Source organism: Ailuropoda melanoleuca, chromosome 5, assembly GCF_002007445.2.
Source record: "Ailuropoda melanoleuca isolate Jingjing chromosome 5, ASM200744v2, whole genome shotgun sequence".
NCBI classification, from domain to species: Eukaryota; Metazoa; Chordata; class Mammalia; order Carnivora; family Ursidae; genus Ailuropoda; species Ailuropoda melanoleuca.
The window spans coordinates 63,024,414-63,041,284 of record NC_048222.1 but is presented as its reverse complement, the minus strand read 5'-3'; the positions used below and the strand labels follow the sequence as shown (position 1 = coordinate 63,041,284).

At 54.4% G+C, this 16,871-nt stretch overlaps 1 protein-coding gene across 4 annotated transcripts in view; it reads left to right on the top strand.

The window, feature by feature from the left end:
- MAPKBP1 (mitogen-activated protein kinase binding protein 1) overlaps window positions 1-16,871 on the top strand; it is a 49,854-nt gene that overhangs the window by 29,401 nt on the left and 3,582 nt on the right. For 3 of the 4 annotated variants that reach the window (XM_011227805.3, XM_011227803.3, XM_011227796.3), the window contains 24 exons: window positions 4,578-4,640; window positions 4,874-4,931; window positions 5,698-5,868; window positions 6,240-6,377; window positions 6,634-6,816; window positions 7,401-7,561; window positions 8,357-8,546; window positions 9,123-9,269; window positions 9,480-9,655; window positions 10,443-10,534; window positions 10,805-10,930; window positions 11,298-11,368; window positions 11,512-11,633; window positions 11,915-11,990; window positions 12,104-12,215; window positions 12,393-12,456; window positions 12,704-12,838; window positions 13,048-13,184; window positions 13,394-13,443; window positions 14,807-15,043; window positions 15,459-15,625; window positions 15,863-16,008; window positions 16,111-16,308; window positions 16,476-16,560. In XM_011227805.3, the coding sequence (XP_011226107.1) occupies window positions 4,578-4,640; window positions 4,874-4,931; window positions 5,698-5,868; window positions 6,240-6,377; window positions 6,634-6,816; window positions 7,401-7,561; window positions 8,357-8,546; window positions 9,123-9,269; window positions 9,480-9,655; window positions 10,443-10,534; window positions 10,805-10,930; window positions 11,298-11,368; window positions 11,512-11,633; window positions 11,915-11,990; window positions 12,104-12,215; window positions 12,393-12,456; window positions 12,704-12,838; window positions 13,048-13,184; window positions 13,394-13,443; window positions 14,807-15,043; window positions 15,459-15,625; window positions 15,863-16,008; window positions 16,111-16,308; window positions 16,476-16,560 (3,105 nt within the window). The remainder of the gene's footprint in view (window positions 1-4,577; window positions 4,641-4,873; window positions 4,932-5,697; window positions 5,869-6,239; window positions 6,378-6,633; window positions 6,817-7,400; window positions 7,562-8,356; window positions 8,547-9,122; window positions 9,270-9,479; window positions 9,656-10,442; window positions 10,535-10,804; window positions 10,931-11,297; window positions 11,369-11,511; window positions 11,634-11,914; window positions 11,991-12,103; window positions 12,216-12,392; window positions 12,457-12,703; window positions 12,839-13,047; window positions 13,185-13,393; window positions 13,444-14,806; window positions 15,044-15,458; window positions 15,626-15,862; window positions 16,009-16,110; window positions 16,309-16,475; window positions 16,561-16,871) is intronic. The other variant, XM_019802043.2, reaches the window with a different exon arrangement.

Genomic DNA, 16,871 nt, shown 5'->3' with positions numbered 1-16,871 from the left:
ACATGTGCAGATGACTGCCTGCTGTGCTGGGCGAGGTCAAGGGCACGGAAGGCCAAGGCGGAGGGCCAAAGACTGATGCGGACTGCACCCCGCCCTCCACTCCCCGGTAGACTGGGGAGCTTGCTCAAGGTCACAGAGGACTGAGGTGGTCCCCACATCAGTGTCGTTGAGCTCTCTTCTCTTGGGAGGACCTCAGCCAGTGGGGCACGGTGGGAAACTTGGATGTCTGTGCCAAGTTCTGCCTTCACTTCGGCATCTGCATTACTGTCCCCACGAGTGGAGCTGTGACCAGGTGTTGGTCTCTTTCCTCCTCCTCTGTGTTGGGAGGTTTCCAGATTTGAATAATTAAAAGTAAAAATTTCAGCTTAGAGGTCTGTCTCTGTGTGTCTCCCTCCTTTGCACGTTTCTCTCCTTTGTGTAATTCCTCCATGCTGCACCTGAGAATCTTCCAGGCTACGCTCGGGGGCTGTGTGTATGGGGGGAGGGGGCGTCGGAGAAGGGAAGGGTTGCCTCATAGCCAGTCATCTCCCTCTCCGCACTGTATTTTTACACACACACACACACACACACACACACACACACACACACACACACGCTGTTCTCCTTCCTCCTCCCGCCATGGAGCTGCACTTACCAGGAGGAGGAAACGAGATGCTGTGGTCCAGCAAGACTCAGGGTTTGTGTGCGGTGACTTGGACCGTGTTCTCAGCAGTCTGATGCACTGCCCTGGAAAATCACGATGCTGCTTGGGGATGATGGGCTTCAAGGAAAACTCAAAACTGTATCATAGAACCCTCATCACCTGCTGTTCCTGGATTTGGAATGTGGCCGGCTGGACTGTGTGTGGGGTCAGCTAGAGTCAGGGCAGCTCTCAGCCGAAGCCCTTTGCCATGATCTGCGTGTAGCTGGTCAGAAAGCTAGGGAACCTGTAACCACTCACACTGGAAGTCACTGCTCGAGAGATGAGCCTGGAGAGACAGGCCTCCTCAGCAGATCAGCCCAGCTGACAAGGAGGTTAGAAAACACCAGTTTTCTAACATGGTGGCAGACCGGGGTGTGTGTGTGTGTGTGTGTGTGTGTGTGTGTGTGTGTGTGTGTGTGAAATCATACAGTATTAAAGTCTAAATATCTAAATCTATGAACTTGGAACTGTAACTGCTATGGTTTCCATCTGCCCTGTTCTGATTTCTGAAAATCCTGTAGCCCAAATCCTTTTCCCCTCAAAGTGCCGCAGTCGTCTTTCTCTCTTCTCACAGGCTCCCGGCCAAGCACCCTGCACGTGAGGTCAGTTGTGTTTCACGTCTCTCATTTCCGACTTCACTTCTCTCTCCTTTCCTCAGCTCACTCTATGCCGCATTCCTTAGAGCACTGCTTCTGGAATCCTGACTCTCTGGCTTTAGCCTAGTGGCCTTGAGCCAGTTACCCCACTGCTCTGATCTTGGTTCTCCGTCTGTAAAGTGGGGGATAATTGCACTAAGAGTCACAGGTTGCTGTAAGGATTGGCTAAAACCAGACATCTAGGCTGCTTGGCTGAGTGCCTGCTACCTAGAAAGTGCTTGACAAATGGTCACTCTTATTATTGAGCCCCACTGTGTGAAGAGCAGAGGACCGGTTACTAAAGGAACTGGAAGCCTTCATGTTTCAAGTTCACCGAAACTCTTGTGTGGTGCTCTCTAACTTAGCCAGGAGACGGCACTTCCATTTTCCTTCCACGCTTCTGTGCTGCTGTCCTAGACATTGAGGGGGTTCCTCTCTCCGCATCCCCCCAACCCTTCCTTGCTACCTTCCAAGCTTGTCATCCCTTCAGTGAGTGAAGATGCAGATATTGTCTTTCCCCAGGCTTAATCTAGCTCTCCTTTCCTGGCTGCCTTCCCAGAGCAAAAAATAAAGCCTCTGAAGTTTTTATCATTACTGAGGTCCTTAACAGGACTTTCCTCCATTCTTCGAGATGAAAAACCTGACACAGTCCCTTAGCACCTCATTTGCCACTGCCAGGAGCCCCCTTGCAGCTTCCTTTCCATGCTTATGGAGTACTGTGTCAGAAAAAATCGTTCAATCTTCACAGACGTCCTCTGAGCTAGATCTGAGTGTCCATCCTTTATTATAGATAAGTCAGCATGCTTGTGTCTTACCCAGGGTCACAGAGCTGTACATGGCAGAACAAGGCTCAAACCCTGGTCTCTGCCTCCAAAGCCCACAGCATTCCTACTGCCCCAACACTGCCTCTGAGGATGCAGATATCCCCAGCCCCTCCTTCCATAGAAGACAGGTGGGGCATGGAGTAGGGAGAGCTGGGCCTACTGATGCCCCACAGGACCAAGCCAGTGGACCAAGGGAGGCACTCTCCCATTCAAATGGTTCTTGAACAATGACAGTGGGCCAGCCTCTGCTAGGCACAGGAGACAAAGCAGTCAGCAGAACCAGACCCAGTTCCTGTTCTTGTGAAAGGCACAGTCTGGTGGGTGGGTCATCAAAAATAAATGTAAAATTACAGTTGTGATAAATGTTACAAAAGATATGCTGTGCTTGCTGTGAGAGCATACACTGAGGCCATTTGACCTGAGATCTGAAAGAGGACTAAAGATTAACTTGGAAAAGGGAGAGAAGAATGTTCTAGATAAGGGAAAAAGTTCCTGCAAAGGAGCATGGCAGGTTAAAGAGAGTGAAAGAATGTGGTTGGAATGTGGTTTGGGGTGAGGCTGGGGGTGGGCAGGGGTCATACCACCCTGGGCCGTCATGGGCACTTGAAGGAGTTTGGTTTTGGAAGCCCCCCAGGGCTGATCTTCTGGGAGTGTTGTGGTCATATCAGACATGCATGTGTGTTTGATGTAAAGCACACTGGACGTCAGGAGGCCTGGGAAGTCCTGGCTCTGCTCTTTCTAGGACCTTTCTGAGCCGAGGCTTCCTCATCTCAAAATTCTGGAGGGTTGGACTAGGTGATTTTAAAGTCTCCCAGCACAGTGCATTTAATTCCTTCCGTCCTTCCTCCAGCTCTAAGGTTCTATGAGTTTATCTGTTTGGAGGAATTAGGCTCTCTGTTTCCTGGACTGCCCCTAACAGAAGCTGGGCAAGTGTGCATGGGTCTGTGTGTGCGTGTGTTCGGGAACGGGGAGGGAGAGTGATGGGACACAGGGTTTCCAAGGCCATCTGACTTTTGTCATATGTTTAAGGGAAGCAGGAGACTAGAAGTTGGTGTAAAGAGAGAAAGAAGATGAGAAAGGGGAACAAGGAAAGATAAGCAGATGGAGAGGGGAGAAAGGAAACCAAGGATGGATTCGGGGAGGGGTTAGAGGAGGAGATGTGACTCAGGAATTCCAAGGCTGTTTGTTGCCCAGCCTGACAGTTCTAGGCATACCTAGTGTACCTCAGAGATCCCTGGGTCAGAGATTACCTGTGGAATGTGCATATTGAAGTGGTTTATGGAGCCTAATACGCTAAGCGCTCACCAGCAGCTGTACTTTGCCTTCGCTTCAAGCTTCTAGCAGGCAGTTGGTTCCCATTAAACAAGGCTGGTCTGGGAGATGTTGCCCTCTGCTCGTTCTGTTCCTATCCCCTGACCTGGCATAGCAAGTCCCATGCTTGCTCCTGTCATCGACTTACAGTACTAATGAAGTGAGGCAGAAGGGGCGATGGGCCCAGGCCTGCTGACAGCCATGGAGCCTAAGGGAGAACAGAACACTGCCTGGCTATGGCTTTGGGCTTCCTGCCTTGACTCCTACCACCTGGCCTCCTCTCTGGAACTGCCTCTGGAAAGTCAGTCTGAATCTAATCCTGTCCACCCTTGCTGCCTGTTCGGAGAGGGCACATCCACCCTTCTCTGCACAGCAGGCAGGCAGGCAGAGTCTCTGATTATCTTCTGGCAGTCTGGAGGGCCCTTCTCAGGCTCTCTGGGGCCAGGGATTATCAGGGCCGGGCCCAGGAGTTCCAAGGCACTGAACAGGCCTCCCCAGGCCCTCTTGGGCTCTCTCTGCCCCTCCTCCTAGTCTTACTGAGCCTCCCCGCAGTTCCGGCCTCCCCGCAGTTACGGCCCCCTGCCTCCCGCTACCTTCCTCATCTGACGCATAGAGGGTGTGGAGTCGGCTCCTGCCAGGTACACAGGTGGGCACACACATGAGAGGCCTCAGCCCTCCTTGGAGCACAAACGCTTGTCAGACATGTGGCTCCAAGCCTGTGCACTGGCTGTGTACCTGTGGCCTGCTTTGCTCAAATCACATGGACTCTTTCCTCCTACACCCCTTCCTGGGCTCTGTGCAAGGGCTGTCAGGAGGCCTGAGTCCTTGCTGTCCTTTGTGGGTACGACCAGAGATGGTGCTGGTGCTTAGGGACCTGGTAGGATAGGCTTCCAGGGAACCTTCATCCTCATGGGGGTGAAGAGATAGACCCTGGTGGGTGGGGAAGGGAAGCAAGCAGAATAGGTTGCCAGAAAGCAGTCAGTTGCCCTCGGTGGCAAGCAAAGCCTCTCTGAACTTGCTCTACGCAGCTCCCTATGCTGAATGACCAGAATTCCCAGGTGGCCTGAGTGCTCCTGCGGGAGCCGCGGTTTGATGCTAAGTCTGTTGTCTCACTCACCTCCCCAGGTGTGTGGTCGTGCTGTTCAATCCCCGGAAGCACAAACAGCACCACATCCTCAACAGTTCCAGGTAAATGGGTCTGGGCCCTCAGGGAGTACCTCCTTTTCCTGGGAGCTGTGAGAAAGGCACTGTCTGGGGTCTTGTGGCTCTGCGGACTGGGGCCTGCCTGGGCCCCAGGACCAGAGAGTGAAATGCCACATGTGGGTTGGTGTCTGCTGATCTTGCCTTTTGAGGGGACTCTGCGGGAGCCGGGCTTAGGCCAGGCTGTCCGTGCCCCTCTGAGCCTGCCTCATGTCCTGCAGGAAAACCATCACTGCCCTCGCCTTCTCCCCTGATGGCAAGTACTTGGTCACTGGAGAGGTGAGTGAGGAAAGGGGGCTGCAGTCCTCTGAGGAGGGTGGGTGGCCTGGCCTCAGCAGAGGGCAACAATCCTAGGCCTGGTTAGGGCTGCTGCCACTTTGGCTTCCTGAACCAATGCTAAAATCCTAGTTTTTCTCTACCTGAAAACAGCAGTTCTTAAGCTTTAGTGAGCACCAGAATCACCTGGATTGCTTGTCGAAGTGCACATTGCCAGGCCTGTACCCAGGGTTTCTGATTCTGTAGGTCTGAGGTGGGATCCCGAAATCTGCATTTCTTACAAGTTCCCACACGCTGATTCTGCTGGTTTGGGAAGCAGGCTTTGAAAACCACTGCCTTAAAATGTTCCCGGTCCCCGGAGGCCCCCTGCTGGGCACGTGAAGAATGCCTCTACCTTCTCAGGTTTACAGGGAAGCCAAGGGGCAGAAATAGGCCCTAGTGGTAGTGGTTCTCAACCCTGGAGGCCCTTCAGAATCACTCTGGGAGTTTTGAGCAAATACAGAGGCGCATACTCTGACCCAGAGATGTTGGACAAAATCTGGGGCCGTCTTCTCCGGATAATCATTATTGTCCTGAGATATTTATCATGTTTTTGTGTTTGTGTTTTTGTTTTTAACCTTTCTCCTGTACAGCACTCTGCTCTTGACTCTTGGCCAAGGGTCACTAGAGAGATTGTAGGTAGCAGTTGGGGAGGTAAGGGCCCCCACTCTGCAAGGTTTGGGGAGGCCGTGTGCCCGTGCTCTCACTTCCAGTTCTTGCTTCCCTGTAGAGCGGGCACATGCCTGCCGTGCGCGTTTGGGACGTGGCTGAGCACAGCCAGGTGGCAGAGCTGCAGGAGCATAAGTACGGAGTGGCTTGCGTGGCCTTCTCCCCGAGCGCCAAGTACATCGTCTCTGTGGGCTACCAGCATGACATGATCGTTAATGTCTGGGCCTGGAAGGTGAGCGGCCTGGGTGGGTGGGCTGGTCTGACAGCTTCATGGGGGTTCACAGGCCAGTTGGGGAGCCCCTCCCTCCACTCTGCTGGTCTCATTCTAGAAAATAGCCTGAAGCAGAAAAAAGCAACTGTGTAACCAGGTGTGTTGGTGGGAGGGGGTTAGCTCTATGCCTTGTGGACCTCCAGAAGACATGAATCTCTGCAACTCCTCCAGGAAGAAACTCTCTCTCTCCCTTCTTTTTCTCACCAAAAAATCTCAGAAAGGAACATTTTTTAAAGTATAAATCCTCCCTAACCCCTCCTCCATCCTCTGAGCCTCTTGCTTCTTAGCCCCAAGGGGGAGAATTTTGATTCTTCCTTTGGCTTTCCCTCCAGAAAAACATTGTGGTGGCCTCCAATAAAGTGTCCAGTCGGGTGACAGCGGTGTCCTTCTCTGAAGATTGCAGCTACTTTGTCACTGCAGGCAATCGGCACATCAAATTCTGGTACCTCGATGACAGTAAGACCTCAAAGGTGAGCTGCTACGGCTGGAAGTAGCCCCAGGGCCAGAGCCTGCTCAGCCCTCCCCAGGAGACCCCGTCCCACTTGGGCCCCTCTCTGCTCACTCAGCAGCTGTACAGGGGCTCTGGGTGAGCCAGACGCTGTCTGTGCCGAGGAGTAGTCTCGAAGAGCGAGGGGGGCTCGCTGCGAGTCTCCCCTCCCCTCAGGGCCTGGTTTGCCGGGGCGGGCTCCGGGGTGGACAGGCAGCAGCAGTGGTGTGTCTCCACAGGTGAACGCCACCGTGCCCCTGCTGGGCCGCTCGGGGCTGCTGGGGGAGCTTCGCAACAACCTGTTCACTGATGTGGCCTGTGGCCGAGGGAAGAAGGCCGACAGCACCTTCTGCATCACGTCCTCAGGGCTGCTGTGCGAGTTCAGTGACAGAAGGCTTTTGGATAAGTGGGTGGAGCTGAGAGTAAGCACCTCTGTCCTGATGGGTAGGGGCTGGCCGCCCATGTGTCAGCTCAGGGGCGATCGCGTGCCTCTGGCTCTCTAGCAGGGGCTAGGCCCTCATGCATGCAGAGGGGACCGCAGGAAAGAGGAGCTTGGGGGAGCCACAGCTTGGTCTAGTTCAGCCCACGGAGATCTGTATAACTCCCTCCTCTCTGCTTTCTCTTTCCACCTTTCTTTCTCCTGCTTCCTTCTTCTGCTCAGAATACAGACAGCTTCACAGTAAGTGGTGCCTAGACCCTCCTGTCTTTCTCATGCTGTTTCTTTCTCTCTGCTGGGCTTTTCCTACTTTGTCCTCTTTGTCAAAAATCTCTTGTGCCTTAGAAGGGTCCCTGACTCCCATCCCCCAACTGCACGTGGCTGCGGGCCCTCTGGCCACCTGCTGCTGGAGGGACGGGCATCTCTAGATGACAGCTGAGGGGCTCAGGCCAGAGCAGCTGGGCAGCCTTCTCCTCGCCTCTGCCTTGGCTGGTCTCTTCTCTTGGCAGGCGACTGTTGAGGAGGGGTTGGGCAGGGGACCCTTGCTGACCCGGGCCCCTCTGCCCGCAGACCACTGTGGCCCACTGCATCTCTGTGAGCCAAGACTACATCTTCTGTGGCTGTGCCGATGGCACCGTGCGCCTCTTCAACCCCTCCAACCTGCACTTCCTCAGCACGCTGCCCCGGCCCCATGCCCTGGGGACAGACATTGCCAGCATCACTGAGGCCAGGTGAGCTACGTAGGCCCCCTGCCTCCACTCAGAGCCTCCCTCTGGGCCCAGCCTTCCCTGGCTGTGCCTCAGGGAACAGAGTGAAGAGTGTATCCGTGCCCCAGTGATTGCCATACCTACAGGTTTGGGTTTATTGGTACCGTTGCCACCAAGGAGACCGCACCCCATGGGGAAGCAGGGGTGTCTCAGTAAGTGGCAGTTAGGAAGGGCTTGTTGTAAGATTTGGGCTCATATTCGTTGATTTTAGGGGTGGTTCAAGGGATTGAAGTTTTGCTCTGGTTAGATGCTGTCAGGAAGGAGGGGCAAGTGCACAGCTGGACATCTTCATAATTTTTATCTAAAAGGTGGAAGGGATGGTATGGGGCTAAAGCTGTCATTGGCAAAGCAGCAGCAGTCTGTCACCACAGACGGGACTGGGAACGTTTGGTTACGTGTGTGGTTTGTACGGTGCTGTGCGTTCATCTGTGCTCTCAGACACGGTTAGAGGGGTCTTGTTTTTGTTCCTCTCTGTCACACCACACAGTTCCCTTGTCTGACTGTGGTGTTCCGTGACATGGGTTATGTTCCTCGTGAGAGCTCGATGGTCTGACAGCTGGAGCCGGGTCAGCTCCCTGCTGACAGCTGTCAGACGCTTCTTTTTCCTTTCTCAAGCAGCTACCCCCCTGCAGGTCTGGAGAGCGTTCCCTGGGCTCGCTCTGCTTCTTCCTTTGTGGTTTGGCTTCTGTTTTCATTCTTTTCAATCCTTCATTTCATCGGCTCTCCACTCACTCTTTGCCCTGTCCTCTTCCCGTACAGTCGCCTCTTCTCTGGAGTGGCCAATGCCAAGTATCCAGACACCATTGCCTTGACCTTTGATCCTACGAATCAGTGGCTGTCTTGTGTATACAACGACCACAGCATTTATGTTTGGGATGTGAGGGACCCCAAGAAAGTGGGCAAGGTGTACTCGGCTCTGTATCATTCCTCCTGCGTCTGGAGTGTGGAGGTACGTGGGCTGGGCTGGCCTGGGACTGGCCAGGTTCGCTGGGGTACCGTTCTGAGGCAGGAAGTGGGGATCCCTGAGTATAAAGTTACATTCCTGCTGCCTCCTTGTTTCTCCAGCAGCATCCCTGTGTATCCACGTATCTTCATCTGGGTCCCGAGGATTGAGCTTGAATTTTAATGCTTATATATCTCAGGCTTCTTCCATTGCACCCCTCTCTGTCCTTAGCTTTGCCTCATTCTGGGTGGGTGACCTTGGACAAGTTACTGAACTTGACTTAGCCTCAGTTTCCTGAACTGTAAATTGATGCACCTGATTTATCTAGTTGTCCTAAGAATTAAATGAAACGATATAAGTGGGAGACATGGAACAGTGCCTGGAACATCATAGGAGCTCGGTGAGGGTGTTTGCCAGGAGCGAGTATAGAGAGTGTCTAATAGTTGCGGCTTGCTTACTATGTGACAAATGCTGTGCTAAGTTCTGGCCAGCATTCTCTCTTTAATCTCATTCCCTTCCATTTCCCTGGGCAGGGAGAGGACTGCCCCCTAACTGGAGATCTTTGTTCCCTCTGCCCCTCAGGTCTACCCTGAAGTGAAGGACAGTAACCAGGCCTGCCTGCCCCCCAGTTCCTTTATCACCTGTTCCTCAGACAATACCATCCGCCTGTGGAACACGGAGAGCTCCGGGGTACATGGCTCCACGCTGCACCGAAACATCCTCAGCAATGTGAGCCCCGAGGCCGTAGGGCATCTGCTCCGTGCTTAGTGCCCCCATCCCCTCAGCCTTCACGCCTCCCTTTCAGGGACCGGGCCCCCAGATTCTGATCTTCCTGCTCTGATTTGGCTGGGGTTTATCTTGTCCAGCATTCCTCTCCCCTTGCAGCTGTACTGGGTCAGGCCTGCCTTACCCGCCTCCTCTCCTGACCTGCTCCACTAGGACCTCATTAAGATCATCTATGTGGATGGGAACACTCAGGCCCTGCTGGACACTGAGCTGCCCGGAGGAGACAAAGCCGATGTGTCCCTGATGGACCCCCGTGTGGGCATCCGCTCTGTGTGTATCAGCCCCAATGGACAGCATCTAGCTTCTGGGGACCGTGTAGGCACGCTTAGGTAATGCCAGGGCCGGAGTGGTACTGACTGTCTCCCACAGTACAGGCTGGGGGATTAGGTCCCGAAGGACAGAGCTTGAGAAAAATGGGCTCTAAAAGATTGGGGAACAAGATGTCTATATACAAGGGGAAAGATAGTAACTTTACAATGAAGGTACCCAGCAGAAACCATCCTAACCAAGTGATTAAGCTTATCAGCCACATGTCAGCATCATGAAGCCTGTGATATGATGCACTAAGAAGCCACATAGCGTGGTTTCTGTGGTATTCTTGCCAAAAATGCATCAACTCAGTCCAGTCATGGGAAAACAGCAGGCAGACTCAAACTGAGGTACAGAGGATGGAGTAATCAATACTCTTCTAAAGAGTACTGGGGAGTGCTTTTAGTACTCCTGAAAAGCATCAGGGTCATGAAAGATAAGGAAAGACTGAAGAACTGTCACTGACTACAGGAAACTGAGGAGAAATAACAACTAAGTGCAATTGGACTCTTGGTAGGATTCTGGATCCAGAAAAGATACTGTGGAAAAACTGGAGAAATTAAACTAAAATCTTGAATTAGCAGTATTGTACCAATGTAAATTTCCTGGTTCTGGTATTTGAACTGTCGTTAAAGTGGAAAATCTCTGTATTCATTGCCATTTTTCTCTAAGCCTAAAGGCTTAAAAATAAATAAAAATTTATTTAAAAAACAGGCCTGGGAGCGGGGAGGATATAGCAGAGAACGGAGGGCGAGTCTGTCCTCCTCTAGCCTGGCCATGACCTCGTCTGTCTCTGCGTCTTGGCAGGGTGCACGAGCTGCAGTCCCTGAGCGAGATGCTGAAGGTGGAGGCCCATGACTCAGAGATTCTCTGCCTGGAGTACTCTAAGCCCGACACGGGTAAGGAGGATGTGTTGTCTGGCCCGGAGTGGCGTGGGGCTCCTCCAGTCCTGCTGGTGCCACTTGCATCCGTCCCGGCTCTGGGACTTGGGACCGAACATCATTTGAAGCATTTGGTGTCTTCGCAGGTTTAACGGAGGACAGCTCCATTCCTGCTCCATGGCTCACTTGGCTTAGGGCTATGGGGCTCGGTTCCTGTGGGCCTTTGCCGGGCCCAGATGGGGGCCTGCTCTGGGCACTCATGGGCTGATGGAGTTCTTTCAACCCCAGGTCTGAAGCTGCTGGCATCAGCGAGCCGGGACCGGCTCATCCACGTGTTAGACGCTGGCCGTGAGTACAGCCTGCAGCAGACATTGGACGAGCACTCATCCTCCATCACTGCCGTCAAGTTTGCAGGTGGGGGCAGGGCAATTGAGGCACATCTTGCCACCTGCCACCAACATCCTCCACCCCCACCCTGACTACCACCAGCCTCCGGCCTCCATGAGAAGGGTGTGCCGGTCACAGGGGTGTGTTGGACAGCAGCTGGGAGACCTGGGGCCAGATGAAGGCAGGTGGAATATAGACTCTCTCTGTCTAGGGGACCCTGAGCCAACCAGGTTGGCTGAGGATAGAGAGAACAGAAAGCTTAGGTTTGGAGGGAAGTGCCCTGATTTAATTGGTTGTCTGGGCCATATAGAAAGCTCAGTAGTGGGGCAGTAGAGGAAGGGCTGGCCTCCTTGTGGTGAGAGCAGTGGGAAAACTAGGCCCCCCTCTTCCATAGCCAGCGATGGGCAAGTCCGCATGATCAGCTGTGGAGCAGACAAGAGCATTTACTTCCGCACTGCACAGAAGGTGAGGGTGTGGGGCTTCCCTGAACGGGGCCGGGGTTGGGGGTGGGGGTTTCTACCGGTCCCCCAGCTGAGGTGGTAAGTGGTGAAGGGAGGTGAAAGCGGGCCTCTCTGGGCCTGGTGGGCCCACATGCTCTACCCCTGCAGTCTGGAGATGGAGTCCAGTTTACACGGACACACCACGTGGTACGGAAGACGACCCTCTATGACATGGATGTGGAGCCTAGCTGGAAGTACACGGCCATCGGCTGCCAGGACCGAAATATTCGGTGGGTACCCCCTTCTCAAACCATCTGACCACACTCCTTCAAGCCCGAGGGGGTCAGCTCTAGGCAGCTCTCTCCCCACTTCTATCTTTTGGTCCAGGACTTTGTGCCCCCTTGAGCCTACAGAATGAGCACTTTGCTGTACCCAAGAGGCAGTAGCCCCTTTGGTGTTGGGGAGTGGCTGCCAGAGAGAACAGGCTGGGACTGATGCTGGGGTCTCTGCCACCCAGGTGTGCTTGATCGCGGCCTCCTCCTCCCGTGAACAAGAGCATGTTTCTTTACAGGATCTTCAACATCAGCAGTGGGAAGCAGAAGAAGCTGTTTAAAGGGTCACAGGGTGAGGACGGCACTCTGATTAAGGTAAGGGCCCGGGAGGACGGGCCCTGGACCAGAGAAAGGGAGCACTGGGGTACTAGGTGGAAAGGGACTGGTGCTTCCCCTGTGCTCTGCCAGCTGTGCATCCTACTCCACAGGTGCAGACGGACCCCTCAGGGATCTACATCGCCACTAGCTGTTCTGACAAGAACCTCTCCATTTTTGACTTCTCCTCAGGCGAGTGCGTGGCCACCATGTTTGGCCACTCAGGTGAGTGTTGCCCCAGTACTCTACTGCTGGAACTTTACTCTTTCTTGCTTTAGTTTCTTGGGATCTAGCAGAGCTGCCTGCCTCTCCCCTCCAACCAACATCCACGTCCACTATTGGGACAGAAGCTTGGCTGGGACTTCAGGGTGCCTCATAGGCCGTATTCCTTGTTCCTCACAGAGATTGTCACTGGCATGAAGTTTAGTAATGACTGCAAACATCTCATCTCGGTATCCGGGGACAGGTGAGCAGAAGCCAGCTTCCCTGAGACACAGATTTTTCCTCTGTGACACAGACACCCTGCCCCCTCCTCTCTCTTCACTTCAGTGATGTCTCTGGGAAATAGGGCTGAGCAGGGGTATTTCTAGGGCCTGACGTGGCACTCAAGGGTGGCTCTGGTCTTGCCAGCCCGTGGATTAGGGGAACTAGTGGGGTTCCGCCCCGAAGTCCTGCCTTACCTCTCCCTCACCCAACTCTGTGGATCTACGCAGCTGTATATTCGTATGGCGCCTGAGCTCTGAGATGACCATCAGCATGAGGCAGCGTCTGGCTGAGCTGCGCCAGCGTCAGCGAGGGGGCAAGCAGCAAGGACCATCTTCTCCCCAAAGGGCCGCAGGACCCAACCGGTGAGAACGGATATGGGCGAGTGGTGGGTGGGCATCCAGACTGCTCGCTGTCTCAGTGCTCCTCTTTTTTGCTCTGGACCTTCCATTCACCTGTACCTCCTGACCCCTGGATCCCCCAACACCTGTTTCTTAACCTGAAGACCCATGAACGTTGGCCTCTTCCTGCGTTGAATCTCCTCTTCCCATGACCTTCCTTGTCTTGGACTCAGGCACGAGGCCCCATCGATGCTGTCTCCTGGACCAGCTCTCTCGTCAGACAGTGACAAGGAGGGAGAAGACGAGGGCACCGAAGAAGAAGAGCTTCCAGCTCTGCCCATCCTTGCCAAGGGTACCAAGAAGGAGCCAGGTGTGTGGAAGTCTGGAGTAGGTCCAGACAGGCACCATTTGGCACAGTGGCTAGATATGCCCTTTCTGAGACTGAGGGGAGAGCAGGGTGAGCCGAGGAAAGCAGAGCATCGCTGTGGCCGTACAGGGATATGGCTGGTGCGGGGCCAGGGCTCTGGGTGGGTGGGCAGGAGACACTCTCTCTGACTGCCTGTTTCTGTCTCGTCTCAGTGCCAGGCCCAGCCCTGCCCCGAAGCCTGTCCCACTGGGAGATGAGTCCGGTGAGTCACTTATTAAAAATGCCTTTCCAAGGTTAAAACGGGCGGAGGAAGGTGAAAGCAGGGCTCTCTGGGCCTGCCCGCGTGCTGTACCCCTCGTGTCCAAGGAAGGACCTTGTGGGAGAGTTTGAGCAGCTCGTCTGGTCCCAGGTTAGGGATGACGAAGCCCAGGAGTCTCCTTCCCGTAGGCCAGGCGGGGTGGCCTGCGAGGTCTAGTCACCACTCGCAGAAGTGCTCCACAGTTCAGCTGCTGGGGGCCTGGGAGTAAATGTGAACAAAGAATAGGTGGAGGTGGGGAGTAGACGGGGGGTGTCTGAGCCGAACAGTTAGAACTGAGTTAGAGTTCAAGGGGCGCCTGGGTGGTTCAGTTGGTTAAGTGTCTGACTCTTGGTTTCAGCTTAGGTCATGATCTCAGTGTGGTGGGATCGAGCCCCAAGGGCCCTGTCATGGGGCTCTGCTTTTTGTTCTGCTTAGGGCTCCATGCTCAGAGGAGAGTTTGCTTGTCCCTCTCCTTCCCCCTCTGCACCCCCCCTTGTGACCATACGCCTGTGTGCGAGTGCTCTCTCTCTCTCTCCCCCCCCAATAAATAAATGGATAAAATGTTAAAAAAAAAAAAAAAAAGACAAGTTCAAGAACATCAAATGTTCGAAGAGCAGGCATCTGGAGAAACTATAGTTCTAAAGACTGCAGGTTAGGAGGTAAGCTCAGAACTTCCAGAGCAGTGATTTAGAGAAACAGGGCTGTGAGAGGACCAGTAACTGGGCGGCTACTTCAGGGCAGCCAGAAGGAGGGTCAGGGCTTTCTGAGCAAGCCCACGGCAGCCCCGCCCTCGCTCATGCCACGTCAAGACTCCCAAGTGGCAGCACCGTCATTGGCACTAGCGGCTCCATGGAATGATGGTGGTGTGGTGCCTCTAGTGCCTTCTGACCAGCCCAGGGGCTCAAGGGTGGACTGCTGGTTTGTCCCTGGTGCTCCGAGTGGACTTGGGGCTGACCTCAGAGTGAGGGAGATCACCAGCCCCGAGGGGTCCATGACACCAGGTGAAGGCTGAGACTAGAAGGTCTAAGACATGATGTGGAGTGAAGCTAAGAGTATGAACTCTGGAGCCATTACTTGAGTTGTAACCTGCAGGCAGGCCACTTCCTGTCCGTGGGATTAGATGGGCTACTTAAGCCCACTGTGCTTTAGTTTTCCCATCTGTAAAAATGGGGATAATAATAATACCTACTTCATAAGGTTGTTGTGGGGACTAAGTGAGTAAATACATGTACAGAAAGTGCATGGCACACGGTAAGTGATATGTGAGTGTTTGCTGGTACTATTGGGTGGTGGTTGTGACGCCTCCCTAACCCCTGCCTCACACCAGGCACAGGAGACGGCGGAGTTCCTGGTCCCAGCTCCTGCAGCCAACCAAGGACCCAGAAGAAGGGGCCGCTGGGCTCAGCCAGGTGTGGAGCTGAGTGTCTGCTCCATGCTGGACCTGCGGCAGCTAGAGACACTGGCCCCAAGCCCTCGAGGCGCTAGCCAAGACTTGCTGGCCATGACCCCATCTTGTCCTGGGAAGCATGGTCAGCAGGCCCCTGAGACCTCCCATGCTAGCCAGGTGAGCCAGCTTTCTCCCAGCAGCCTTAGCCAGCCTTATGCCAATAGCTGGGGCCTGAGCACTGGGCCAGCTGTGCTTGCTCTGCCCCTGTGGTAGGTATATGGGTGATGTGGATTGCAAAGGTTCAGGCTGGCTAAGCTGTATGGTCTGGTGATTGCGGTGGTACCCTTTGTCCTGGGCCAGGTTTCTTAAAGAGGTCATGATATTAAGTGGTGGCTGGAGGTTAGCAGTCCGGAGCGTGACAGATATAGTTATTCCAGAAACTTAAGAACATTAGCTGGAGTTCTCCTCAGAGTGGGAATATTCAGCTTCCCCCAGAATTGATGCACACCAGATCCTTGCCCACCTCCCCCTCTTTTCTCAGACTCTCTCTCACATCAGCAACCTCTTGTAACACCCCTTTGTGTGTTCCCAGAAGGAAAAGCCCCCTCGGCCTCAGGCTTCCCAACCCTGTTCCTGTCCCCACATTATTCGGTTGTTGTCCCAAGAGGAAGGGGTCTTTGCCCAAGATCTGGAGCCTGCACCCATCGAAGATGGTATTGTCTACCCGGAGCCGAGTGACAGCCCCACCCTGGATACCAGGCAAGGGTCCTTCCCTCACCAGACCTCAGGAGCCATGCAGTCTTCCTTTCCCAGGTTCCCCTTCCCTGAGCGTTTAGTTAGGGGAGGGCTGGCCCAGGTTCCTCAGGGCTTGCCCACCACTTCACCCCCACCTTATCCCCAGTCCACTCACAGGTCGGGGAGAAGGAAGCCAGGTGTCGGTGGGGCTGCTCACCCCTGCTAACTGCCTCTTCTTTCCCCTGCTGGCCTTCTTGGAAGTGAGTTCCAGGTGCAGGCTCCAGCCCGCGGGACCCTGGGAAGAGTGTATCCAGGCAGCAGGGGCTCTGAAAAGCACAGTCCTGACAGTGCCTGCTCTGTGGATTATAGTAGCAGCCGCCTTTCCAGCCCCGAGCACCCCAACGAAGGTGAGGGTGCGGCTTTGAGGGAGGTCAGTGGACCGAGGTGGGAGTGGAGGCTCTGGCGATGGTGGGTGCAGCGTGATGCTTCTCTCCCCTCCCCACATCCAGACTCGGAGAGCACGGAGCCCCTGAGTGTGGATGGCATTTCCTCAGACCTTGAAGAGCCGGCCGAGGGTGATGAGGAAGAGGAGGAAGAAGAGGGAGGCACTGGCTCCTATGGGCTGCAGGAAGGCAGTCCCCATACCCCAGACCAGGAGCAGTTTCTAAAACAGCACTTTGAGACTCTGGCCAATGGGGCTGCTCCAGGTGTGGTCAGAGGGCCAGTATGTGGTCACTGTAGTCCTCCCTTCTTCCCTCCTTCACTGGCTGAGAGGGAGGGTCCAAGGGCAGGCCATGCTCTGGGGTTACCATCTAGGGGAGGCAGAATCTGGGGGGAGGGCTTGCTTCAATTCATGATTTCTGTACCTTGGTAGGGGGACCAGTCCGGGTACCAGAGAGGACAGAGTCTCGGAGCATCTCTTCACGATTCCTGTTGCAAGTGCAGACCCCCCCGCTCAGGTACTTCTCCCCACGGCAGCTCTCACTCTCCTACAAGGAGCTGTGTCTTTTTTTTTTTTTTTAAGATTTTATTGATTTATTTGGCAGAGATAGAGACAGTCAGCGAGAGAGGGAACACAAGCAGGGGGAGTGGGAGAGGAAGAAGCAGGCTCATAGCAGAGGAGCCTGATGTGGGGCTCGATCCCAGAACTCCGGGATCACGCCCTGAGCTGAAGGCAGACACTTAACCGCTGTGCCACCCAGGCGCCCCCAAGGAGCTGTGTCTTACTTGACCTCCCAGGGCTCCCCAAAGGGCTAGTCCTGCCCCTGAG